The following is a 24,635-nucleotide window of genomic DNA, read 5'->3' as shown; positions in this document are numbered from 1 at the left end:
TGCTAACCTTACGGGTGATGGTGCAGTTAAATATGCGGTACTTGCCGAAAACTGGGGCTGTACTTAGAGCGCGTTGTCGCTTACTAGTACGTACACTCCTGATACTACAGCCGGCCCCATCACTCTCGCTCAGCTGCCTCTCACAATCATCCTCTACTCAATCTGCCAACACAAATCACGCTACCCAACAAGAAAAGAAACACTACAGCCATGATTAATACAGAGATAGACCAAAAGGATGGCCTGTGTCCGGCATGCAAAGCGCTTGACGAGAAATTCAGTACTCCTCAATCTGGAGATGCGCAGGTCATGTCCTTTCTCAAGGACTCCTTACACCAAGACTGTGTGTCCTGCAAGACACTGTCTGATTGCTTCCATTCCGATAGGCTTGTAGTAGCTCTTTTTCACGATGAGCGAGAGGATGAAGAAACGCAATCAGAGTCTTCAGAAGGATCGATTGAGTCATGCGCTGAGCCGACAAACAAGAAACCTTTGCAACAGATCCTTGTGTGGGACTCGGTTGATCCAATGCATGACCATACATTCATCCCGGCGGAAAACCATATTTCAAGGCCTGGAAAACATGCTTCAGCGGACCTGATCAGAGCTAAGCAATGGCTCGAGAGTTGTAGATCAAACCATGCTTCTGATGACGCAAGTGGAAGGACATGTACAGTCCAGCCAGTGAGGATGAAGACACCGCTGAGAATTATTGACTGCAGTACATTGCGTGTAAGAGAATTGATGCCTGGCGAGTCTTATGCATGCCTGAGCTATGTCTGGGGTAATGTAGCTCCAGCAAAGGTTGCAGTCGACTCGCAAATAGACCCTGGAAGTATTTCGAAGACTATTTCCGACGCCATATATGTGGCTGAGAAGCTTGGGATCCCCAGACTGTGGGTCGATCAGTAAGTAGCTCCCTCTATATCTTATTGACGTTGAACATCCACTGATCAGGTTGGATCTTTAAAGATACTGCATCGTACAAGATGAATCCATTTTGAGGAAAGAGGCGATTGCATCAATGAATCTAATCTATGGCGGGGCAGAAGTCACTATTGCAGCAGCATCTGGCATAGATGCTTCGCATGGTCTACCCGGTGTTCTGGGAACAGATCGGTCAGGCCTGATACAAACACCTGTCACTTTAGGGAGCAGACAATTTTTTGAAGAGCCTGTTCATAAACAGCTGGACGAATCGCGTTGGAACAGCCGAGGGTGGTAATCGACCATCGATCGTTCCCCTGTGAAGCAAACACTGATTTTGAAATAGGACCTTCCAAGAAGCTGTGTTGTCTGTGCGTCTCCTTGTGTTCACTGATAGACAAATGTATTTCCAATGCAACAAAGCTCATCATCTCGAGCACTACAGAACCGAAGACCCATTAAGCGGGCAACGCATATTTCTCTTTACAGGAACCGATCTTCAACCTCTAGCAACATTCACACTCCTAATAGAGTACTTTCCTAAGGAACTGTCATTCGCCAAGGATGGTCTCAAAGCTGTAGAGGGAATCTTGGAAGCCTGCGGTAAAGATCGGCCGGGGCCATATCAATTTAGACACTTTTACGGCATTCCATTGATCTATTTTACGGATGGCATCACCGATGAGATATCCTTTTCTGCGCAGGGTCTGGTTTGGTGGACTTCGCATCAGAGCGCGGACACTGGAGTGGAAGAACCCCTCGCTCCTGATGAGTCTGGATTACCTTCATGGACTTGGGCATCTCAAAAGTCAAGATCTAAATGTTCTATCGCGACACTAGATTTCTGTGACCTTGACGCATCGTGGTTGAATTTTCAAGAGCTGAAGTGCCATATTACGAACCGGGATGGGAAAACTATCGATGTTTTCGAATTTGTCACGTCATCTCTTTCAGAACATTATTTAAACTTTTTCCCTTGGATTGACGTCACTTCATGGACCGTTCGGAGTCAGATCAACGCGTCGGATCTAGGACATTCTAAGAAGACTGTCTTTGGTGGCATGGGGAATGCGAGCTTCAAATTTGACGAAGGCGTTCCACGGAATGACGAGGCTATTACGGCAATATTCATAGGTACCGGTGAAGCATGGACCCGCAGTACAGACTCAGATGGTGGTCTTGTCTTCCTTCTTATACGTCCAACTACGCCGAATACGTTTTCTCGCGTCGGAATATGGCATCTGTATGAGGAAGCCAAGGTCCTTTCCCTCGATGAGGTAATGGCAGATCCAGAGCCTACACTTCTCAAAAGATTTACGGAAGATCCGGAGAGATACTTGAACTCATGTGGGTTGAGCCATGGCGCTGTGGTAGAGAAGAGGACTGTGAGGTTAGTTTGAATAGACTTCGAGATATCTATGGGCGTCAGGAACTGAGAAAGCCTTGATCTATTACCATATCCCTTCGAAATTGATGATAGCCAAGAACAGCTCTCGACAAGCATACCTTTCAAACATGTCGGTATGGATTGGAAACGAACTTAGGGTACGGCTAAACTGTAAACAGGCTTCAGTCTTCTTGAATAGCGTCGTTGTGACTTCAGGATCTACCATGTATTTCTTTTACCACATCAAGGATATATATCATACAGGGCACAAAACCTCCGTAACGTCCTGATTGGGGTCTTCCAGATATACATCATGATGCACAAAACAAAATCAGCGAATATACGAATTTTCTAAACACAATATCCGTTGACTACAAGCTATCCCCGCAAGAGCGAGTACCCCCACGAAATAGTGGGATGAGTGCTCAAGATTTTCCGTCCATACATGCAAGAACATAGTCATCACCGGGTGAGGCCAACCAATACACGAACTGTTGAACAAATCAGAAGCACTAGGTGACCTCCCGTGCCGCATTGACGAGACAGGTATCGCGGGTCAACGATGCAGACTCACTAGTCGGGCACAATGCTACCCCTCATTGCCCCGCGTATGCATGTGCAATTGGGCAATTTGCATGTCATCAAGCTCAACAAAACCCCTCAAAGAGTGCATAAAAGGACGAAAGCATTGCTGCAGATGCTGTCTCTGAACTCAACTCTAGCATACCTTTTCCAACCATCCACAGCCACGACACCATTCTATTGGTACGATGCCACCATCGAACCAGCACCGCGACGCCCCTGGGGTCTCGCACCTCGCACCTCAGGATATTCTCTCGGTCAAGTCAAGCAGATGCCTATACTGTGCATCATCAGGTACCCATCTCAATCCATCAGAAGCAAAGCATGGCGGGTGTTCAAGCCATCAGTAATCGATACGTAGTATCGATGACTGGCAGCTTGTTCTGAGATTATACCGTTTAAACTTGATCTGGACAATTCCAGCGCGAAGGACTGTTGCTGCTTCATGATGTCCCATTTCCCACTGTTGTGTTGGGATTGCTGACTAGCGTAGAAAAACATTGTATCGGTATCCAACGTCAAGATGTCGACGGATAAGATTACCTTCTTGACTAACTGGTGGGCTCAATGTCTAGCATTACTATAGAAGAACAGGGTACTGAATAACATGTTAGGCACGCTACACCATACCATGCGCCTGTGTACCTCGCTCAAAGCAAGGGATACTTTAAAGATGAAGGCATCAAAGTCGCTCTCCTTGAGCCAAACGATCCAAGCGTACGATTAACGCCATGTACCTCATTCTAATTCTAAAATCTAACGTGAAAAACAGGACGTCACGGAAATCATCGGATCAGGAAAAGTCGATCTAGGCTTCAAAGCCATGATCCACACGCTCGCCGCCGCCGCGCGAGGTTTCCCTGTCCAATCCATCGGCTCCCTGCTCAACGAGCCCTTCACTGGAGTAGTCTATCTCACATCCTCGGGGATAACTAGTGACTTCAGCACTCTCAAAGGGAAGAAGATAGGCTACGTAGGCGAATTCGGTAAAATCCAACTCGACGAGCTGACGGCCCACTACGGCATGTCGCCCAGCGACTACCAAGCCGTGCGTGTGGGCATGAACGTGACGCGATCCATCATCACGGGCGAAATTGATGCAGGGATCGGTCTCGAGAATGTGCAAATGGTAGAGTTGGAAGAATGGCTAGTATCGCAGAACCGAGCCCGCGACGAAGTCCAGATGCTGCGTATCGACGAGCTCGCCCAACTGGGCTGCTGCTGCTTCTGCTCCATCTTGTACATTGGCAACAATGCTTTTATCGAGCGCCACCCCGATGCCGTCCGCGCTTTTCTCCGCGCATGCAAGCGCGCAACAGACTTTGTGCTTGCGCAACCGGAGCAAGCGTGGGTTGAGTTTTGTGCTGCAAAGACGGCCATGGATACGCCGACCAACCGCAAGATTTTCGAGCGCAGCTTTGCATATTTTAGCCCAGACTTGCAGAACGTACAGCGTGATTGGGAAAAGGTCACGCGATATGGGAAGAGGCTTGGTGTGCTTGATGAGGCGTTCACGCCAAACTATACGAATGAGTATTTGGCTTGGGGACTGCAGGATGAGGCCGAGGATCCTGTAGGCGACCAGAAAAAGATGGTTGAATTGCAGGAGGGCGTCAAGCAGAACGGCGGGTTCAAGCGTCTGGAGAGCATGGCTGGCAAGACGGTAGTTGGAGCCGCAGCTCAGGCAGAAGCCTGAGCAAACAAGTCGGTATTAATCCATCTGCGTTGATCTGGCGCTTCGCTCTTTTGCGTCTTTCACGGTCAGCAAGAAGATCAACGATGGTACTGCAAGTTAATCGATCGTTGCCAAAATAGTCACTCGCTTGCTTTTATTCCTTCTCAAAAAATGCTATAGTTTCACACCATCAAAAGTGTGTACCTGTTACAGTTGAACCTGCGTCCGCTTGCTTCGTGAAGTTAATCCATTGCCTCCATACCATGCACAGTAAAGACACGATGAGAAAAGATAGCAGGCAGAGATTGGGTGAAGAGACGAGACTTCAGTATTACATCTCGTCCTATATGTCCTTGGATGAGGAGTCTAGAGGACGTCCCTCTGGCACTTCTGGCTCTGGCACCTCTGGTATGTCCGACAGTGGAGTTATCATCGTGTTATCTCCTCCCTGTTGCACTTCTACTGCAGCAGCATTGTCCGCTGAGACCTCATCTTTTGCTTGGCTCGTCTCCCCTATCACGGTGTCCTCCGGTGCACTAGGATACTCCGCAATGCGTTCTTGCAAGTCCTTCTTTATCATCTCCTCACCTATATCGTCCACTGCATTGGACGCTTCGCCCAAGATCCCCGATCTCCTCATTTTTCGTGCACTCTCAGGATACCTTGGGCGCACCTGTCTAGACACGGGCGACGTCTGCGCGCTCGCATTTGTTATCAAATCGGCAATATCATAGCATCTTTTGACAAACGCCTTGACAGTTGTCTCATCACGTAACTGTATGTCACTGTGATCGTCGTAATACGCCATCAGTTCGCCACCCTTTGCGTTTAGTTTGCTCGATTGATTGGCGCTGAAGGCGATCTTTTGACCCAACAGGCTGCCCGAGACAGCCTGTCGGAACTCCACGCCAGAAAAGTGGTATTTAATCTGAGCCATGCCCTTTTCATCACTCGAGCAGCCAGGGATGGTCCACCTGGGAACATCTATGCTAAGCGGCGGTGCGGTAATGCGTCCGCCACTCGAAATGCTTTTTGCGGCGGCAGTAATCCATTTATCCAAGTTGGCATCATTGTGATCTTTGGTCATTCTCAAACTCCCGTACTGATAGAACTGAAGGTCGGCCGCTTTGTTGGGAAGTGACACGGTATGCATATGCTGCCAAAACCTCATGCTTACTCTGCGGAAATATGCTTTAGCACCGTGGCGATCTGTACCCATCTTAATTTGAAGTGTGGGAAACAATTGGTTGGAATCAAAGCCGACCTGCTCAGGGTCGGGTCGGAAGTGGTAGTATAGTGTCGGAACCTGCAGGCGTGTAGTGACGGAGATATCTGGCGATGTAAAAAGAGAAGAAAGCCCGGGGAAAGTAGACACAAAATGGGTTTGAGAAAATCGCTCGGGTGTATTGGCCACTGCCTTCGCGGGATTGGCATGTTCCAGAGGCACCAAGGATTGACCAAATTTGACATAGAGCTTTCGTAACGGTTCAGCAACCCAGCTGCCTAGCTCTTCCAAGTGAGGAAATTCTTTGGAAGCAGACCGAAGTATAGTGGCTGCAGTCCTATCTACTAGACCTTGAACCGTTGCTTTGGATGACTTGGGGACCTCGACTGACTCTTCTTTATCTTCTACAGATTCGGGCCCAGAGATTCGTGGGAGAGGCACTGATAAGCGTCCAAGCGGAGTATTACGAGTTTTGTAGCTCAACAGGCTTTCATCCACATACACAGGTACTGGGTAAATTGAAGTTGCTGCAGAGCCCAGGTTCAGCATATCCGAAGTTCGAGTGATGCTGTCCCTAAAAGGCAGAAGGTTGATCAAAGATCGCTTTGCTTCTTCGACAGATGCATTGTCGAATCCTCTGATTGTAAACTACTCAGAATTAGCAAGTGTAGACACCAATGTCAAGGGGCGGCTTGCCAAGTTCCTTGTAGTACCCGCTATGCTTGTCTTGGTGAGTGCTGAGATGACATCCCGATCTTTTTGTGAAAAGAGCGTGGTTAGATCTAGTTGTTGGTCACGTGGTATCATATCGGGCTCCAGCAGACGCATGTAATTTTTGAGGTTCATCCGTTTGACCTCTGTACGTTGCAAAGCTTCTTCCACATCATTAGCAGCGTACTCTGCTGTACTTTTGTCGGCGGTGATGCGAAGAATGTCATGGTGTTTGTAGATTTGAAGTTTGACCTTTCTGATCAGTGCGATTTCATCAAGTAAATTGTGTTCTTCAACAAGGGTTAGTAGAGATTGTGAAGGTAATACAAGCTGGAAACTAACCTCCAACAGTAAGCAGTGTCATCTGCCACGGCTTCAGAAACAGTTCGAGCTCGCCAGGCGTCTCGATTTCTTCAAGAAGCACGAGGTTCCACTGGTCGCGGAGGATGCGGTCTACGAGCAGCTGCTTGCTGACGTTCTTTCGCCATCCCATGATTTTGACATGGCGGTCGACTCCAGGCAAACGTTGTGTGATGCTTGTAGTGCCTGGTTGCCACTCAGAGCGCTCTACCGGGCGCTTGGGATCATCCTCGTCTCGCTTCAGGCTATCGATGACACCTTGGTTGACCTGCCCCCGCTTAATGTTCTTTGCAACCGAGTAGAAGGTCATCAACTGTTGTTGGGTGAAGCCGTTCATGAGGAGATTTTTCAACTTGAGAAACGTAGCCTGCTTGACATAGTGTGGCTCGTTGGGATCGCCGTGTTGCGTTGGACGTAGACTGCCAATTTGTTGATAAATTTCCTCGGGCGTGGCTGCCTTGCCCTCTTGTTGCAGCGAGGCAAAGATGTCGGGAACCTGGACAGGATCAGAAGGCTCAATGGTTTCGGGCTCTTCATCGCCTTTCTCCGCTAGTACGTCTCCAAGTTCTCTAAGCACCAGGATATCGGCATGGTCGCCCAGCTGCTTGATTCCTCCCAGGCTTGCTGTGGTCTCTTTGATAATCTTGCCCTTTCTCCTCCGGACCCGGTTGAGTGGCTCGACTACTTTAGTAATCTTGAGCTTCGGACCGTCCAACTCGGAAAGAACGTCGTTTGTTTCTGCGCCATCGTCATGCAGGCGGGCAGAGGCAGAAAAGGTGGCGCGTGGGATGCGGTAGGGCACGGCAGGGAGTCGTCGGCGGGCGATTTGCGCTTCACAGCGGAGGCATACAAATGCACTGGGAGCACGGGGTGCAGGCATGAAGAACGGCGAGGAAGGGCTGGGGTTCAATGCTTGTTGCAGCGTGTGGTGCGCAAAGTGAAATGCGTCCATCATCTTTGGCCACCGCCTAATAATTCTGCCGTCGCGCCTTCACGTGCAAGGCGCGTCATACTCGCTGTGTGCCAATGCTTCTCATCACATGTCCGTCGTTACAAAGGCAAAACAAAAAAGTTCAAGAGAAGAAATAAAATGCGCAATTACAAGAGTCTACTGTTTTCTACAATGGGACATCACGTCGGCCGATGCCAGCTGACCAGGTCTTCTCGCAGATCAAACTCATTGACTTCTTGGACCGGCCGCTGTCGTTGCCGCGCCGCCTCAGCCTTCGCCTTCAGGTGCGATGCCCGCTGTTCCAAGCTTTCCCGGCCTCGCACATTTGGCGAGCGAAGCGGTTTCATGTCCCCGGGCCGCAGCGTCTCATGCGACTTGCGACTGATGCTGCTGCCATGCATGTGCATCGATTCGTTTTCACTTACAGAGCTGCTGCCGTCGCCGGCGAAGCGCAACGACTGCTGAGCCCGTATTTGCTGCGAGTAGGACTTGTCGCCCCAGCCGTCTCCGCCAGCGAAGATGTCCTCTATGCATTCGTCCGCCTTAAGCTCGCCAGGCTGAGCCGACCAATATGCGGCCAGAGTGCGCCTGTACATATCCTGTAGCTCGCCGGCTTCACGCGATTTGTTCGCCGACGAGTATGTGGCTGTTAGAGTCAGCTGCGTTTGTGAAGGAAAAATGGGTAGGCCTGCCTCCTTGATCTTCGAGCTCAGTCTGTTCTCCGGCCATGATACCGGCAATGCCGCTGAAGACCTGGGCAGTCTTGAGTGCGGGTGCAATGTAGTTCTTGTCCCCCTCGATATGTTTCATGTATATCCCAATCTTGAGCGTGCTGTTGATTTTGCTGTCTTGCATGAGGTATCGCCGTGTGACGCCTGGCTCTTCGCCTGCCACCGTGCCCATCTCGCTTTGTTCCACATACTCTGCCAGATTGAGCTTGACAGTGCCCAGAGTTATCCTCTCGCCTCTGCCTGTTCCGTACTCTTGGATAACCTCGAACTCGACGTAGCACTCCTGCAACATGCCGTTCTTGTCCACGGTAAGCCGGACGGGGAGTGTAGCCTCATAGTCGTAGGCAACTTTATGGTCCTTCACATAGCAGCTGTCTGTACGACCGCGGTGTTCGGCGGCTGTCGAGTGCAAGAGGTGCCATTTCACGAAAGATGTACCAGATACGAGGGGAACATTGTTGAGGTCGATGATCTGCTGCTGTCAGGACATGGTCATAGGGGGCGTGATGGGCAGCGCGCACTCTCAGGTGCAGGTCAAACTTTGGCTGTGCAGCTTGTCAGCCCGTGTAACATGCGTATGTATGCTTGCGCGTCTTAGTAACTAGCTTTGCCTTACTCGTCGGTTCTTTGGCACTGAGATCGTGAGTGTGTGAGCCGCAAATGCGACGGTGCGGCGCATAGCCATTGCTCACCAAAAGCTTGCATATTGAAGAGAAGAGAAGAAGCCTGACAAAGCCACGTTCGGGGAAGTTGTAAGAAGGGTCCTAGTGGTATCGCGCGTGTGACAGGGTTCTTTTGTCGTCGAGTAGCAGGAGTGATGGACGGCCTTGGAACCGCCAAAGCATCAATCGGTTTCCGGTTTCAGCTTTCTCCGTGCCCTAACTCCGAGCCCCCCCCGGCCTGACCTAACCTGACCAGAGCCCCTCGACTCTCGCTGTCCTTTCACTGCAGACGACCAAATCAGACGACCATGGCACCAGACCCAGATGCCATCGCCCACTGCGTCCTCGATACCTTTGACAGCCTGCCCGACAAAAGAAAACCCCGACCCCGCAGCCACGGCGCACGAGAATGGGTGCCCCTTGCTGGAATCGTCTTATCTAAAGGTAATCGCTCACTGGCATGCCTACGCCGCTATACTTGCTTATGCCCATGAACTAGCGAAGGCGACAGGCTAAAATGTGTATCTTTGGGGTAAGCAGTATTCCTTTCAATATAGTTCCTTGCGCCATTTGTGAGCCATGCCGCCGCGACGTAGGTAAAATGGGGTATCGTCGACTCGTAAGCGACATGCATCAAGTAGTCTACTTACCCGAGCAGGCTATTCCCATCAGTGGCTCGGCCCCGCGTCAAGGTGCTGCGGGATTGCTAAAAGATCCATATACGATTAATACATTGGAACATGGGTCAATTTAGCGCTATCTCGCAGTGTCTAAGAAGCAATATTTGGTCATGTAATGACATGCTGACGCTCGTAGAACGGGCATGAAATGTCTTCCATCAAACAAAATCCCACTGGCAAAAGGCAACATCCTACACGATTGGCACGCTGAAGTCATTGCCATCCGAGCCTTCAACCGCTTCCTTCTGGACGAATGTGTGCGCATCTCATCGTCGCCCTATCCTGCGTCGGATTTCGTCCAATCCCGATATCCCCGAGACCAGACGACACAGCTATTTACTATCCCCGACGATGTATCAATCCACATGTATTGTTCCGAAGCACCCTGCGGTGACGCAAGCATGGAGCTCACTATGGCCGCGCAAGCAGATGCCACACCATGGACAAGCCCACCCCCAACCCTCCAGGAAGCCACTGCAGCATCGCCTCCACAGTTACCCAGCCCGCCCGGACAAACAACTGGCGACTCAGCAGAAGACATCGGACTCAGCGCCCTACGTGGTCGCTCAAACTTCTCCCACCTTGGCGTCGTCCGCGCCAAACCCTCTCGACCAGACGCACCCCCTACCCTAAGTAAATCCTGCACCGACAAACTCACCCTCAAGCAATCCCTCTCTCTCCTCTCCTCCACCACTTCTCTCCTCATCACGCCACAAAACGCCTATTTAGCCACTCTCATCCTCCCTGCCTCACAATACGTGCCCCAAGCATGCGAGCGCGCTTTTTCTCCCACTGGCCGCCTTAAAAACTTGCCTTGTTCGACGACACGTGAGTGGGGCAGAGGATACACGTTCCACCCATTCACAGTAAAGCCTACCACAAGGGAATTTACGTGGTCGAGGCGTGCACTAGCTCCAGAAGAGAACGCGGTATCAAGCAACCTCTCAGCAGTCTGGACACCATACTGGCAGGAGACGCTCATCGGCGGTGTATTACAAGGGCGAAAGCAGCTGGATCCCCGTGGCGCAAGCCGGATCTGCAGAAGAGGATTGTGGATGGAAAGTGTACGGGTGGCAGGAATGCTAGGCGGAGCAGCTGCGACGGTGCTCGGCACGAAGAAAACATATGCCGAGGTGAAGAGTACCGCTTTATTGTCGGAAAGAAGAAGAGTAAAGAGCGATATGCACAACGCGTTGAAAGGCTGGCCGAAAAACACGGGTGACGACGAGTGGACTCTCAAGTAGTGAAATCACATTGCTCCGTTTCCAACTCGATCTTATTTTACATCTACAATCCCATGTTGTCCCTCTGCGAATACCCCCCAACCTCCCATTCTCCCTCCCCATCTGTCCCCCACCACCTCCAACACCCCGACCATCTCCACCCTTCTCTTCCGCGCCATGTCCATCTTCTCATCGTAATAAATCCTTGCATCGACTTTCCGACGAGGCATCCGACTGATTAGTACCCGTATGTCACTGTACAGTCCCATCAGTCCACTAAGCCCCGGTACACCTGGTCCTATTTTATTACTCGAGAAAATAGAAGGCTGGGGTACTGGCTCCGCTTGATCTGGACCCCCGTAGCTCGCTGCGTGTGCTCGGTGCTCGGGGACCCCGCGTTTGGGAGATGCAGCCCGAGTGGTGGGGGGAGGCGTGGTGGGGATTACGAGGAGGGTGTAGAGAGAGAGTGAGTGGGTTAAGTGAGCGAGGGTTGAGAGGAGGGTGGATGTGAAGGATGTTGCTGTTATGTGAGATTTCGGGTCAGTTTCTGGTGCTTGTACAGTTGGGGAAAGTACAGAAAGACGGACCTTTGTTCATGTCGTTCTTTGATACGGGGCCAAAGACGTGGGCGAGATTATCGATTAGGATAAATTTCAGAGTGCTCGGTGTACTCTTCTTGGGGGTTATTTCTGCAGCTTGCTCTGCCGTGTCTGCATGTCCTGATTTTTCCGGTTCCGGGGCTGATATCGCGGCCGATATCGCGGCCGTGTCTTGCACTCGTGGTGCCAAATTGGGCTTGGCCTCGGATTCAAACAGCATTTCCTCTTCCTCGTCCTCATCCTCGCCCTCGCTATCCGGAACAAATGTCCTCTTAGAAGTTTCTTTCGCTTCACCCACCCGTACCTGCTCCTTTGCCAACGCCTCCTCTTTCTCTTCCGTATCTTTTCCACCTCCCCCTCTTCCCTCGAGCTCATCTCGAATCTCCCCCACTGCCTCCCTCACACCCTCGAAATCAAACACTCTCATGATTTTAACCCGATCCAGCACCTTTGCCGCTACATCTTCTGCTCGAGAATCTGATCCCAAACCCACAGATTCGCGAAGGGGCGCTAGTAGATCCTGAGATTGTTGACACGATAGTAACCGCGCAATAATCAGCGTGAACAACCTCAAGACATCAAAATTGCCTGTCGTATCCACCACCGCCGCCGTAGAATGTCGATTTATCAAAAGACAACTAACAAGCAAAGTTGTGTAAACCTAGAGAAAGAAAACTTCTTGATTAGTTCAATCTCACTCTCTCATATGTTTTGTACACCACTCAACTTGTTGTTGTTGTTTTTAGCAGGTTGGACTTTTGTTTCTTTTTCTTTTTTTTCTCTCTCTAACTAACCTCTCTGACGCCTGCACTTGCTTCACCACCAATTTCGATTACCCTTCCACTTTCCAGTCCGCCGAATAGTGCTGCATCCAAGCTCTTGACTCCAGTTCCTATGCGCTCTTTTTTGTGCTTGTGCTCTGTGATACCCGAGTTGTACACGCGGTCGATCAAGTCGTCCAGCTCGTCGTCATCGATTAGGGAAGATGCGAGAATTGGCTCTGCTGGTCCCACGGTCTCGTCCCCTTTAGTTGCAAAGGTATGAGATAGGCTTTCCATTTTTTCCATCTGATATGGTTTGGTGTGGATTGGATGGAGAGATCAGGGTGAGCATGAGGGTAATGCTTGGGGGCCCGTCGGAATGATTCCGAGTGCATCGCGCTAGTGGATGTGCACGGATGAAAGGCGCGACTGGTCAATGAGTAGGCCCAGTCTTGAAGGGTGTTTTACGTCAGATATAGAGTGACCAGAGGAAGTTGAGATTGGAAGACACAAACAGTTAGCATCTGCCACTTTTAAGAATCGCAGCTCAAGTAAGTTTCAATTTGAGACGGTCAGCTTGAGTTGCACAGACGAACTATACTCGTATTGCGCCACTTCGATTCATATGCATACATCTTGCAGCAGATTAATATGAAATGACCCAGGAACGCGGAACTTTAACCCAAGACCGAGAGTCTATCACCGCAAAAGAAAGGACATGTTGCGTCAATAGTTATGTCATGCTATTGTTTCTATGTTTACTGCCAGTTCTGCTCCTCCCATACGTATGCATTCAAATCAAATATTGGAACTCAGTATAACGATCGCTCAGGTCGTACATGAATTTTCAAACATTCCGTGTTATGGACAGGGCATGAGTCGAATGGGGCGGTCTTGTCGCATGGTAGTAGCTATGTGATACGACATTTCTAAACAATGACTATTAGTATACCAAGTTCAAGTTTTGCGGCACAGATACATAAGCTCAAGATATCGAGTATTTGAACAAAAGCTTGGATATGCAAAAAAACGTACATTTTCCGCAGGTGCAAGCACCCTGTGCGCAGCCGCAGTCGGCGCAAGTGCATCCAGAGTTTCCGCAGCCTCCCTTCATTTTGATGAGTCTTTGAAGTGTGGTGGTTTGGTGGTGGTGTAGAAGAAGATAGTTGTAGATTGGTACTTTGGTCGTTTGCTGGAGAAAAGAGAAACAGTTGGAGGGGCAGAAGCGGGGCGGCCTTTTATCTGCTCATGCCTGACCGATGACCAACTGTTTTCGGCCACGGCCGCTGTGACGCCAATAGCCGCACTTGCCAGAGTCTCTCGCACCCCAACGCGGCCGGCTTGCCGACCTGGTTCATTTAGGCGGGTCAGGGCCTCGTGGCCAGCTAATCATTGGAGCAGACGTGCTATGTGGACTGATTGGGGTGGCGAATCCAGAGGCCTGGTGAGGCAAGGGCGGCGGGAGGGTGGGGGCGGCCCGCACCATCAACTATCGTGTGGCATTGCATGCATATAACCTCCAGAACAACATGCTGTAAGCTGACCAAAGAAGTGATGAGGCCGGACTGCCAAGTTGTTTGTTCGGTCAAAAGCATGCAAGAGCGGCAGACGATGAATTATATTTGGGCCACCCTCCGTCATTGTGCTCAGAGGGATCGTCTCTCCTCGGATGGATGTCTTTACCCAGTTTCGATGTGCGCAGCGCGCTATGCCGCTCAAACGGCACAGTAACCATCTTATGTAGGATTTCTGGCGGCGACCTTGGGCATGGATATTCCATCGCGATTGGACCAGTTACCAAAATCTCTTATGTTGCTTCCAAAGATGGCTTTTACATCCCACGCAGACGCTCCGAAGACTGATGCTGAGGCGCCTTAAAGAGAGCCAAACGGAATTTAGACCACCCCTCCTTTGTTACCCATGTTTGCGAGATCGATTACTTCTTCTTCCACTTCAGGCTCTGGCACACTTTTACCCTTTGTGTTCTTAGCACTCTTTGTGCCGCTCTTGCTGCCACCAACCCCCCTCTTCCCATCCTTGATGCTACTACTATCGTCATCATCATCGCCGAACAAAAATCCTTTGCCCTTCATCCGCCTCTTCTCGTCAGATGAAAAGGTCGAATGTGCTGTACCGGAGGCAAAGTTGGAGGACGCAGAGTCTTCGCCCAGCATCCATGAAAAGCTTGAAGAGGTGAGGTGTGGCCGTGACCTCGGGGATAGAGACGAGGCGAGCTTCGATGGTGGCGACAGTGTGCTGGCAGGAGGGGATGCCGGGCGTGAACTAATTGGAGTAGGATTACTTGGCACTGCTACCAAAGGTGTGGTGGGACGAGGACTTGCCGTGGATGTAACAGGCTGGATCTTCGAACTCTGTTCGGGTCCTGTTACGGAGGGTGGGATTGGAGAAGCGAGAGTTGCTGTAGCCTGTGCAGTTGCAGCCTGCTCTGTTGCTTCATCAACAGGCAACGGGATGGATGAATCTTCCAGGTATACCTGTACAAATTGTACCTTTGCAATGGCAAGACTAAGTGCTTCAATAGCCTCTTTGCCCTTTTCATCATCTGTATTTGCTCTTTGTGCCTCGTCACGTTCGCGGTGATGCTCCCATAATTCACCGATTGCAGCCTCCAGCATCTTGGCCAGATTCTTGTTTCTACGATCGAGCTCCTCTACTTTACTCATGCTTTTGGCCGAATGTGTTCTTTCCAGGCTGGGCTGCCCATTGGCAGCGGTTGTTGGCAGGCTGGGTTTTCGAAACTCTCTTGCACCAGATCGTGGCGTTGCATTGCCTGAACTCACTCCTGACTGGTAGGCTTCGACATTCTTCTTTACTTCCCCTACGGCATCTCGTAGAGCCTTTCCTACACCCCATTGCGATCCGCGATCTAATACATTTTTGGCAGCGCCTTGAATCAATGCCTCTATGCCAGCACCTTGTTGGCTGACAAAGCTTCTTGGCGACCCCAGGTTATTCCGTGTTCGGCTTGAGGCGAACGATGGTGATGGCGAAGCATCACGAGGACTTGTTATCGTCTCAGACTCAAAAACAGGGGCTTTCTTTCCGTATCTTGTGATGATTTCTACGCCGCCCTGTCGGGTTAGGTGGTCACGCAGATACAAAGCATCTTTGATGAAGGTGTAAGGTGGGTTGGCCGGCTCCGGATATCTGAGCAGAAAAGCAAAAGCTTCGTTGGTATCAGCCTTGATCAGCTCCCACCGTATGCGCAGTAACATGGAGATGGAAATCATGTCGACTAATTCTAGTGTGGAGTCTATCGCGAACAGAGCATCCCACATGTCGAAGACAGCATCAAGAGAGAATTCTCTTCCAAAAAGAAGACGAATCCAGCGTCTGTGCTTGTTGGTTAGTTGAGGGAATCCAAGCGCACTGGTGGCTTACAGCAAGAATATTTGAGGAACAATGTCAAGCTTCACGAGATGGCCATGCAATCCTGGATCAACCCTCGACAGGTAGTCATCGAAGATCCTAGAGCTGCGAGCAAGCATTGGAGTCTCTTTGGAAGTTGAGCCAATCTCCGCTGGGGCATAAAACGACTTTGCAGTCTGCATGATGACAGAGAAAAGCATGTGGGTATCGTGCTCAATGTATGCAGAATCGAGCATATCTGCGAGCGTGCGATCTTTGGCACCGGGTTTCTGGCCCACGAGCTGAATGGCATCTCTTTCCACAACCCACAGCACAGGGGCTAGTATCTCGTGTATGCCCTGCCGATAGCCAATGTTGGGATGCATTTTACACCACACAAACAAAATGTCCAGCATCATGTTTTGGGTGGCGGGCTGGCGAAAGTATACATTATCGGGCATGCATCGCTCAATGTCTTGAAATATTTCGGTCCGAAGTTCCTCGTCGGCTCGTAGGGCTATCCATGGGGACTTTTAACGCTTAGCACCTGTCAATAAGCGACATGTTTTGGGCGCGTGCGACCGGGCGACGAGACATACGCACCTCTGATAGCTCGCTCAGGGGATCGACGGTAGATTCGAACTCATTTGGGTTCTGTATGGCACGGAGGTAGTGAGTACGGAGGGATTCGTATGTCTTGCGCGCCTGGCTGAGGTGGGTGGGCCATGACGAACGATCGAGAGTCTTGAAGACTAGAAAGATCTGGTTGTGAGATGATGAGCAATGGCAAATGCACGAGAGAGTGAAGGGAATCGCACTTTCCAGCAGACGGATCGGAGGCCTGCAGTAATTTGGGGCTCCTTGTGGGAGGATACGTGAATCTTGAGATCGGTCAAGGAATGGAAGTTGTCGAGCAAGCGCCAGTGCTTCCTACATCACGTCAGAGTTTGTCAAGAGCATTTGTGTAGAGGACGCATGGGCATACTCGGCTTCGGATACGGAGCGCATGGTGCCAAAGTTTGACAGTGAGGGGGGGCGTGAGTACTGTGTCGGCAACCAAGTACCCTGTTGGTAGCTCAGCTCACAAGACTGGGGGGGGGGGGTGCCGCGCCCTCGCAGCGATCGCGCGACGCGGGGCAGCTTTGGCCGAGCCATGATGTCACGTGCAGTAAGCAAATGGTCCCAGCTGTGCAGTAGGCGAGGCCACTACTGGGATCCGTTGTGAGGATTGATGCATGGCATTGGCATCGCACGGCATGGCTGGGCTAGGGATGGGATTGTTTATTGTTTGTTTGGTTCACGCAGGCTGTACATGGACGACGTCACTGCAATGCGAATACGATGGATCAAATATCAAACGATAGCGCCGTGCACTATTCTAGGGCACCTGAATACGATGGCTTGCCGTTGTGACTACACACTAAGTATATTTTTGCTACGAAAGCGATCGACTATGGAGGGGAGGCCGCAGAGTACCGATCGAGCCGCCGATCTGGCGTCTCAGAACGAGGTGCTAGCAGCCGACGGCCATGGACTGCAGGCTTCATCCATGGCGCGAACCATGGGCGGGCGAGTTAAACACAGGTGTAAGGCCAAACTGAGATGAGCAGAATCGATATTTCAGCTGGTTTTGGCTGTGCTGGGGTCTAGGGCGGCAGACGGAGAGAGGCGTCGGGGGTACTTGGAGGGAGCCAGAAGGGCTAGCGACACGGCCATGATCGACTGTGTGTCTTGGCAGTGTGGCCCCACACGGGCTCAGTGCGTGTTAGCAGCAGGCACAGCGTTGCGCTGCCCTTGGATGACCAGCCTGTCAACGAGCCCAGGAGCGAGAATGTCGTGCCGAAAGCGCTCCTGCTGCAGCAGTTCGAGCGCACGGAGCGTTGGGCCGGGATGGCTGCAGGCGCATCATCATCAGTAAGCTGGGTGGCGTCATGGAGAAGCTGTTGGGCGCAGTGTAGTGTAGTAGAGTACAGGGCTGAAAGGGGGGAACCTACTGTAGGAATTTGGCGTACTTGGGTTCCTTGAAGTACTGCAGGTACGCCAGGTACGCCACGAAATCGGGCTTATCGAGCGTTTTCTGCTGGGCCAGGAAGTTGAGATAAACGGGATTGGCAAGGCATTGGACAAACTAGGTTCGTGTTAATGAAGACAAAACAGGGGCTAATGACGTTGCGGTCGACGGGAATTGCGGACCTCTAGTTCGAGCTCAAAACGCGAGTAGCCGCCCAGGCCGGGCACGTCTGGCATGGGCATTGCTGCCAGTGTCTGACAAGTGCGGTGCGGTGCGGTGCTGTGCAGTGAATGGCAAAGGTCGCAATCGAGGCAGCGCGTGGAGTGTGTCAAGGGCCAGGCCGGCTGAGGCTGAAAGAAGAATAGAGGAATGGATTCAGGGTCTTTTTTTCCCCGCAATGTCCAGGCTGCGCAAAGTCGGCAGCTAATCCACTTGGGTAGATTGAGGCGGGCTAACGAGTCTGCCCTTGCACAATCAGCTGCGCGTGGGCAGGGCAGGACAGGACAGGCGAGGAAGAGCGAGTGCGAGATGGAGATGGAGGGAGGGAGGGGGGGGGGGAAGGATGCCTCGACCGGGGGGGTGGGTGGGCGAGCAGTCTGCGTGTGCTTGGTATGTAGGCACAGTACTATGGGACCATGTACGTAGTGGTATTCGTCTATACTACTGCCACTACTGCTGCTGCTACTCAAGGGAGGGGGTTGGCAGAGCATCGAGCATCGGCATCAGGAGGGCGTGAATGTGTGGGCGTAGCAGAGTCAGGCGGGCGCAACGCTATGCCCGTCTGGCCAGCGACCCAAAAACCCCACAGGCGCGTGTCCATGTGGGTGTCGCGCAGCGCTGCTCTCTGGCGGGCATCGGCCTCATGGTGGCTTTTTGCTCCCTCTCCTCCTCAGGCTCGTGACCAGCGGCCCAGATGACGGCCGGTCCTACCGAACGCCGCAGCGTCCCAGGTCCCCCAGCTCCAGCTCCAGCTCCAGCTCGCCGCTCTCCGCTGGCCAGAGAAGACCTAGGCCGCTCTTGCTCCAGCCGGCTACTAAATAGTCGTAACTACTTTTAGTCCTCATCGTGCCTCTCTACCTCCGCCTCCGCCTCTCCTTTGCCTTCTTTTACATAAACCCACCCGCCTGCCGCCTCTGCCCTCCGCCCCTCTCCCTTTCCCTGCCCCCTCTCCCTCACTCGCTCGCTCACTGGCCCATCCAATTCCACTCCCACTTCCATATACTACACACATACCCCCCCGCGGCCTCCTGCGCTGCCTGCACCACCACGGCCGTCGCCTGGGCACTCGACATCACTAGCCGTTGCATAGACTACTAACGGGCCTTCAAACACAAGCCTATCTGCACTCGCCCCGCCCACTTGCACCCACCGCCGCCGCCAGCCAGCCAACGGGGCCCGTCCTATCCTCAGCGCGAAACACTGCAGCATTGGTATCGCCAGTCTTAAATTACGCCCCCCTTTTTGCTTCTGCTGCCCTACCCAGCAACGGAGCCCGCTGCACCACGAAGCTTACCCGCACTGCGCGTCACCAGCCAACAGTCGCACAGCGCTCGCCTCCCGCCTCCTGCAACGCCAGTGTTTGATTGGGCCGCACCGCAGGGTTGTCGACAACAGACGGCATTATGTTTGCAGAGCCGTCAATGCCAGGTATTTACCCCCTCCCCCTTCGATCGCCCGTTTCACCCTTTTCTTGGGCCCTCCGCTCCAATTTGCTGCCCTCGCTCATCACCCCTTCTTATCTACAGAACGCCGGCCCTCGCCAGGCCTGCAGCTCAACCTTTCCTCAAACAACCCCTTCCGCAGAGCTGCCTCACCCGGTTATCCCTCGCCCGCATTTCCTTCTCCCGCAAGTGCCACCAACCGCTCCAGCTCCGGCAGCAGACCAATGTCGCGAAATCCCTTCATATCGACCTTTGAGGCCGAGTTTAATAAGGAAGCTTCGCGTGACCTTATTGACATGTCTGTAAACATGAAGGAATCACCCAAGAAACCCACTTTTGGCTCTGCCACCGAGGATATCTTTGTACGTTTACCTTGCCCTCTGCCACCATAATTGCCCGTGAACCCGACGGCTTCGTGCACTCTGTTGCTGCAACAGCTGTCCGCTCAAATTTCCTCCCTCCTCCCTTCCGGTGTACAAGCATGTTTTCGCTCCTTGCACATACACTGTGTGCATCATAGGCTGCTTCAAACGCTTTGCTTGCCACTTTACTGACCACCGCCTCCCTACATACAGAAGAGCCTATCCATCGATGACAGCGATAAGAAGCCAGCTCCTCCCTCACGCCCAGCCCCTAACCGAAGCGGCACCGATCCCCGTGCAGCCCATCGCCCGTCACGCTCTGATGAGGAGAGGCGGGCACGGGACGCTCCCCGTGGCCCTCCTCGACCACGTGGTCCCCCAGGCTCGTCGCGTCCTCCCCACCCAAATAGCCCTGAACGCCGTGAGACGACTCGGCGCCCCCGTCGTAACTCAGAATCCTCGATAATCGACCGAGGCTCTTTGGATCCGCGCGACGACCGTAGGCGCAGGGAGCGCCGCAAGGAGCGTGAAGAGAGTTCCAAGGATGCAAAGGATCCCAAGACGGGCAAGCGAGTCCGCAAACCCCAAGGCCTTGATTTGATCGACAAGCTCGACGTCACCGGCATCTACGGACCCAGCATGATACACCATGACGGCCCTTACGACGCTGTACAGCCACACCGAAACCGGAAGAAGGACACACGCGCGCCAATGGAGGCTTTCCCGGTCGGATCCGCCAACAACACGCTAGGGGGTGCTGGGCCGCTAAACAACAAGATCGATTTGGACAGGATCCACGGCCGAGGCGCCGAGGGTTTCGAAGACTTTAGTACCGCCGAATCCGAGTGGAAGAAGCCTGTAACTACAGAGTACAGCGCTAAGAGCCGAAATGACATCGTCCATGGCGAGCAGAGCCACGGTCTTGGAACTTCGACATTCCTTGAAGGTGCTCCAGCATCCCGCAAGGCCATCCAAGAGGACAGCGATGCTCAGAGGCAAAAGCAGCTTGCTGAGAATGGCCTTGGCCGCAAGAAGTCGATTGCCCAGCGATTCCGCGGTATCTCGCAGCCCCGGCGTTATGGAGACAATCCTCGCATCACTTCACCCGAAGCGCGTTACGGAGCCGCTACTAGCCCAAACGGCCATAATGGGTCCTACAGTACTGGGTCCCTCTCACAGACCAAGGCTAACGAAAAGAACCCCTTCTTCAATGACGACTACGATAAGGCCTATGATGCCAAGGGAGCGTCCATTAGGACCGGTGACACCGATGGCAGGATGGGAGCTTCACCACCTCGTGGCGCCGCTTTGCAACGATCCATTACTACTGACAGCGCCTCATCTCCTACTGCCGAAACGAAGCCACCTGGTGGTGGTTTCCTCAACCGCGTCAAGTCTCTCAAGGGTGGGCGCCGTCGCCCAGCTTGAGCCGGTCATGGACACGGTTGAATCATCTCATCTACTGCCTTTTGAGGTCATTTGTGGCATCTTGGAATCTTATACTACGATAACCACAGCGCTGCAGCTATACTCCGGTGCAATACGGCGCTTGTTCATTCTATTGGCACGCACACACTTCTGTTAAACGATGAACCCTTTTTCTCCTTTTCTACTGGCGTTGGCGTAATTGGGACATTGCCAAACCACGAGCTCTGGATACCACTCATGTGTAGTAGAATAAGGCCACTTTGGGAACATTTTAACGGATAGCATTGGTTGCTTCTTTTTCTTCTCCTTTCATTATTGGACCAACAAACGCTTAATGCGCCTTTTCTAATACAACGGACGTCTGGGACAAATTTGTATGGCATATTCAGACGACCAGGTTGCAATTGCGGTAATAGTGGTAGTAGCAACAAGTCTAGGGGATAAACGCGAGGCGTAGGGTGATTGTGTAGCTCATATCAAAAATGCATTGGGAATACAATTGTCCGCCTTGATATATTTGTGCTGGAAATTATTTACCATTGTGATTGTGTATTCGATTGTGTGTAAATGAATAAATCACAGGTTAGTTTGCACAAGCAGCAAAACAACATGGTTATTATGCACATGTTCACAATTGCAATTCCAGACTTAAACCCCCAACCCCACAAGCATATTGTCAAAGTCACGCGTTCTTTTTTTTTTGATCAACCTGATGTTCAGGGGCAGTAGGTGGGTGGGTGGGGTTACGTACATACCTTACTCCTTATGGGAGTTTTTTATGCACGAAATCGGGAACATCGTTTGTCCCTCATTCCACCTTGCCTCACACATTCCCCCCATGACATCCTTTCCCCTCGGAAATCTTACGAGAATTCAACAAACGCATATCCCAGACCGGGTGGGCATCAGGGGTAAAACGATGACGGGGCTACTGTACCCGCTAGAGTACTTGGGCTAGGTTGTGTTTTCTTCAGGTACGTCGTGGTCGTGGTCGTGGCGGCGACGCGTGGCTGATGCCCCATAGTGCGTGCGTGCATGTACGTATGTAGTTTGTGCGTGTGTGGGTGGGGCTAGTAGTTGCTTGGGGGGGGGGGGGGGGGGGGATTGACCACAGGGGGTGAAGAGAGTGAGAGAGAGGGAGGTTTGCCTGTATATATGTCCTCTGTGTTATTATTACAAGGACTTTTATCTTGTCATGTTTTTGAGTTACTTTGGATGGGAGAGAGACAAAGAGAGAGGGGAGTGCATTGTTCATGGTGAAATATTACATTCAAGTCAGTGTATATCATACGGATCTGCCCATTGTTGTTTTGCAGGTCCTTCTCCAAATCCCATGCTTATCGTATCTGGGTCGAGCGATAACCTCGCATCACGCTTGTTTTACTTTCCTATGTTTTGTTTCTTTTCTTTTTTTTCATTGAACTTTCGTGAGGGCCATGTGCGACGTCATTGTTGGATCATTGATGTTCGAAGCAGAACTGCATGTTGAATACGTATGTAATTTACCGGGTTCAGCAAGAACTGGGTTTTCTTGGATCAGACTTTCTTGTTTTATTTTTTAGGTGCATAGACTGGTAATACCTGTCTCGCAATGTGGTTTTCGGGAATGATTACATGTGTAGAGGCATAGCGCTAAGGTGCGTGCGTGCATGTCAACAAACCTGGGTTTCGCCAAGACGATGTCATCATGTTGATAACAGGACATGGATGGATATGGGAGATACAGGTTGGAAGAATATGTTGGTATTACTAGTCGTCATTCGTAACAAGTGGACATCGCGAGATCAACGCGCTTGAAGCCACGTGAACTGATTATTTCATCTTTAAGGTATGATTCTTGCCATTACTATCGCGAATGTTGCATGAGCTGTAGTAGTCCTTCTGCAGCATCGCCTTGTACCCCAATGCTATTTAAAAGGCCCTCTCCCGTATATTGCTCCTGCTTCAGACGTTGCAGTCTTTCTCGTGCAGACTCGCCTGCCCTATACCCGTCATTTCGCATCCCCGATCCAGCAATCATCTGGTAGTGGTCTCCTTGGCGAACTGGTGACATGAGTTGTTCTGGTGTAGCGGATTTAGGCAGCTCAACAGCAGGAGGTGAGGAGGTGATTTCATATTGTTGCAAAGTACGCGACGAGCTCATACCGCTGGGCGGCAGTGCAAATTGGACTGGGGCAGGTCCGAGTTTACTGATGGCTCGAAATGGGTCGAGATTCGCCTTCACGAAGACTGGTCCTTGGTCGCGTTGCGGAGAGGATATAGTAATGTTGGGAACACAGCCAGTGCCTTGAGATTCGCTAGAGTATGTCGTGGCTGTTGACTTCGACGCGTTGATCGTATTGGACGAATATAGGGCGCTGGCCTCGTATGGGGCAATGATATCCACGTCGCGCTTGTTGACCTGATTCGTCTTGACCTTGTATAGGCCAAACTTGAGGCGCGTGCGCAACTGTTCCGCCCGTGACTTAGTCTTTGTCTCTGTAACTGGCGGGGCAGGCGCTAATGCAGCTGGACGTTCTTGTTCTTTGCCTGGGTCGCTCCTTTGGCTGGCGCACATTTCATAGTTGAGAAAGTCGGAGAAGGACTGGTTGCTCTTTTGAGATGCTTGGATTAGTCCAGGCTCAGGCTCAGGCTCGGGTGAAGGTGATGGAGTGGCGCGTTCGGTAGGTGATCCGGGATCTGCGAGTCCAATTGGGTTGTTTTCCTATGAGAATTGTCAGTTACATGAAGAGGCGCAGAGTGTGGTGTACTGACAGTGTGTTTTTGTATCGCGTCAGCAGTTAAGCGCGCGCCGGTGTTTGAGGGACTGTCGTCGCGTGCGTGAGCAAGCATCTTTGCACTTCCAACCGTCTCGGCACCGTCGACTTCTTCTATGCCCCGCTTCTTGCTCTTGACGGTCGCATTGGGCGTTGTCAGGTTCTCTTTGTCGACAAAGTGGGTTGGCGTGTTTGGGGTAACATGCTTCAGCGGGCTTTCGGCTCGTGAGGCTTGTGATGCTTCATATGCCTTTGTCTGAGTTTGGGGCGTATTCAAGGCCTTTGGAGTGATATTGCCCAGCACACGTCGCGAGGGTGTCTGCGAAGGCGTGTGGTAAGCGGCCATGGTCGGTCTGTGTGGCGTTGTGGCGCTCATGCTGTTGCTGCTGCAGTCTTCCGTATCCTGCGACGCGTTGATATACCAAGGCAGATGACGCGTGGGGTTGCAATATGATGGTCTCTGAATGGGACGACTGGACGTGACTGAGGAACGGCTTGTACTGTATCCCAACTACCGATAGAAACGAATCAAAACAAACAATGTGTTTCCCGATGGCAGTGCGGTAGTAGGCG

At 51.8% G+C, this 24,635-nt stretch overlaps 10 protein-coding genes across 10 annotated transcripts; 4 read left to right on the top strand and 6 right to left on the bottom strand.

Moving 5' to 3' along the window:
• The first annotated feature begins 116 nt into the window (after window positions 1-116).
• COCSADRAFT_202892 (uncharacterized protein) lies at window positions 117-2,535 on the top strand. Its single transcript, XM_007705765.1, has 3 exons — window positions 117-908; window positions 973-1,221; window positions 1,274-2,535. Exons 1-3 carry the CDS (start codon window positions 211-213, stop codon window positions 2,325-2,327), a joined length of 2,001 nt encoding a protein of 666 aa, XP_007703955.1. The 5' UTR covers window positions 117-210; the 3' UTR covers window positions 2,328-2,535.
• Window positions 2,536-3,122: 587 nt separating this feature from the next.
• Window positions 3,123-4,717, top strand: COCSADRAFT_245232 (uncharacterized protein). Its single transcript, XM_007705764.1, has 4 exons — window positions 3,123-3,190; window positions 3,390-3,454; window positions 3,511-3,613; window positions 3,669-4,717. The coding sequence occupies exons 2-4, from the start codon at window positions 3,420-3,422 to the stop codon at window positions 4,590-4,592; spliced, it is 1,062 nt and encodes a 353-aa protein (XP_007703954.1). The 5' UTR covers window positions 3,123-3,190; window positions 3,390-3,419; the 3' UTR covers window positions 4,593-4,717.
• Window positions 4,718-4,914: 197 nt separating this feature from the next.
• Window positions 4,915-7,747, bottom strand: COCSADRAFT_150811 (uncharacterized protein; the record flags this gene model as incomplete). Its single annotated transcript, XM_007705763.1, has 3 exons — window positions 4,915-6,444; window positions 6,472-6,797; window positions 6,850-7,747. 3 exons carry the CDS (start codon window positions 7,745-7,747, stop codon window positions 4,915-4,917), a joined length of 2,754 nt encoding a protein of 917 aa, XP_007703953.1.
• Window positions 7,748-7,909: 162 nt separating this feature from the next.
• COCSADRAFT_40279 (uncharacterized protein) lies at window positions 7,910-9,354 on the bottom strand. Its single transcript, XM_007705464.1, has 5 exons — window positions 9,243-9,354; window positions 9,167-9,183; window positions 9,072-9,095; window positions 8,512-9,022; window positions 7,910-8,465 (listed from the first exon to the last, which is right to left on the bottom strand). The coding sequence occupies exons 1-5, from the start codon at window positions 9,253-9,255 to the stop codon at window positions 7,999-8,001; spliced, it is 1,032 nt and encodes a 343-aa protein (XP_007703654.1). The 5' UTR covers window positions 9,256-9,354; the 3' UTR covers window positions 7,910-7,998.
• Window positions 9,355-9,520: 166 nt separating this feature from the next.
• Window positions 9,521-11,136, top strand: COCSADRAFT_98683 (uncharacterized protein; the record flags this gene model as incomplete). The annotated part of the gene is made up of 3 exons (XM_007705762.1): window positions 9,521-9,656; window positions 9,717-9,744; window positions 10,029-11,136. 3 exons carry the CDS (start codon window positions 9,521-9,523, stop codon window positions 11,134-11,136), a joined length of 1,272 nt encoding a protein of 423 aa, XP_007703952.1.
• A 32-nt stretch (window positions 11,137-11,168) lies between these two features.
• COCSADRAFT_99400 (uncharacterized protein) lies at window positions 11,169-12,772 on the bottom strand (the record flags this gene model as incomplete). Its single annotated transcript, XM_007705761.1, has 3 exons — window positions 11,169-11,635; window positions 11,703-12,375; window positions 12,509-12,772. The coding sequence occupies 3 exons, from the start codon at window positions 12,770-12,772 to the stop codon at window positions 11,169-11,171; spliced, it is 1,404 nt and encodes a 467-aa protein (XP_007703951.1).
• Window positions 12,773-14,370: 1,598 nt separating this feature from the next.
• On the bottom strand, window positions 14,371-16,852 carry COCSADRAFT_98438 (uncharacterized protein; the record flags this gene model as incomplete). Its single annotated transcript, XM_007705760.1, has 5 exons — window positions 14,371-15,829; window positions 15,878-16,374; window positions 16,448-16,606; window positions 16,663-16,774; window positions 16,830-16,852. 5 exons carry the CDS (start codon window positions 16,850-16,852, stop codon window positions 14,371-14,373), a joined length of 2,250 nt encoding a protein of 749 aa, XP_007703950.1.
• Window positions 16,853-17,206: 354 nt separating this feature from the next.
• Window positions 17,207-18,400, bottom strand: COCSADRAFT_40274 (uncharacterized protein). The gene is made up of 3 exons (XM_007705463.1): window positions 18,038-18,400; window positions 17,839-17,972; window positions 17,207-17,738 (listed from the first exon to the last, which is right to left on the bottom strand). Exons 1-3 carry the CDS (start codon window positions 18,095-18,097, stop codon window positions 17,600-17,602), a joined length of 333 nt encoding a protein of 110 aa, XP_007703653.1. The 5' UTR covers window positions 18,098-18,400; the 3' UTR covers window positions 17,207-17,599.
• Window positions 18,401-19,380: 980 nt separating this feature from the next.
• Window positions 19,381-21,369, top strand: COCSADRAFT_245123 (uncharacterized protein). Its single transcript, XM_007705759.1, has 3 exons — window positions 19,381-19,502; window positions 19,601-19,878; window positions 20,092-21,369. Exons 1-3 carry the CDS (start codon window positions 19,478-19,480, stop codon window positions 21,304-21,306), a joined length of 1,518 nt encoding a protein of 505 aa, XP_007703949.1. The 5' UTR covers window positions 19,381-19,477; the 3' UTR covers window positions 21,307-21,369.
• Window positions 21,370-23,152: 1,783 nt separating this feature from the next.
• On the bottom strand, window positions 23,153-24,408 carry COCSADRAFT_163957 (uncharacterized protein; the record flags this gene model as incomplete). Its single annotated transcript, XM_007705758.1, has 2 exons — window positions 23,153-24,010; window positions 24,061-24,408. The coding sequence occupies 2 exons, from the start codon at window positions 24,406-24,408 to the stop codon at window positions 23,153-23,155; spliced, it is 1,206 nt and encodes a 401-aa protein (XP_007703948.1).
• Between the last annotated feature and the right edge of the window lie 227 nt (window positions 24,409-24,635).

This window comes from Bipolaris sorokiniana, assembly GCF_000338995.1.
Source record: "Bipolaris sorokiniana ND90Pr unplaced genomic scaffold COCSAscaffold_14, whole genome shotgun sequence".
Classification (NCBI taxonomy): domain Eukaryota; kingdom Fungi; phylum Ascomycota; class Dothideomycetes; order Pleosporales; family Pleosporaceae; genus Bipolaris; species Bipolaris sorokiniana.
This window is presented reverse-complemented; position numbering and strand designations above follow the sequence as displayed.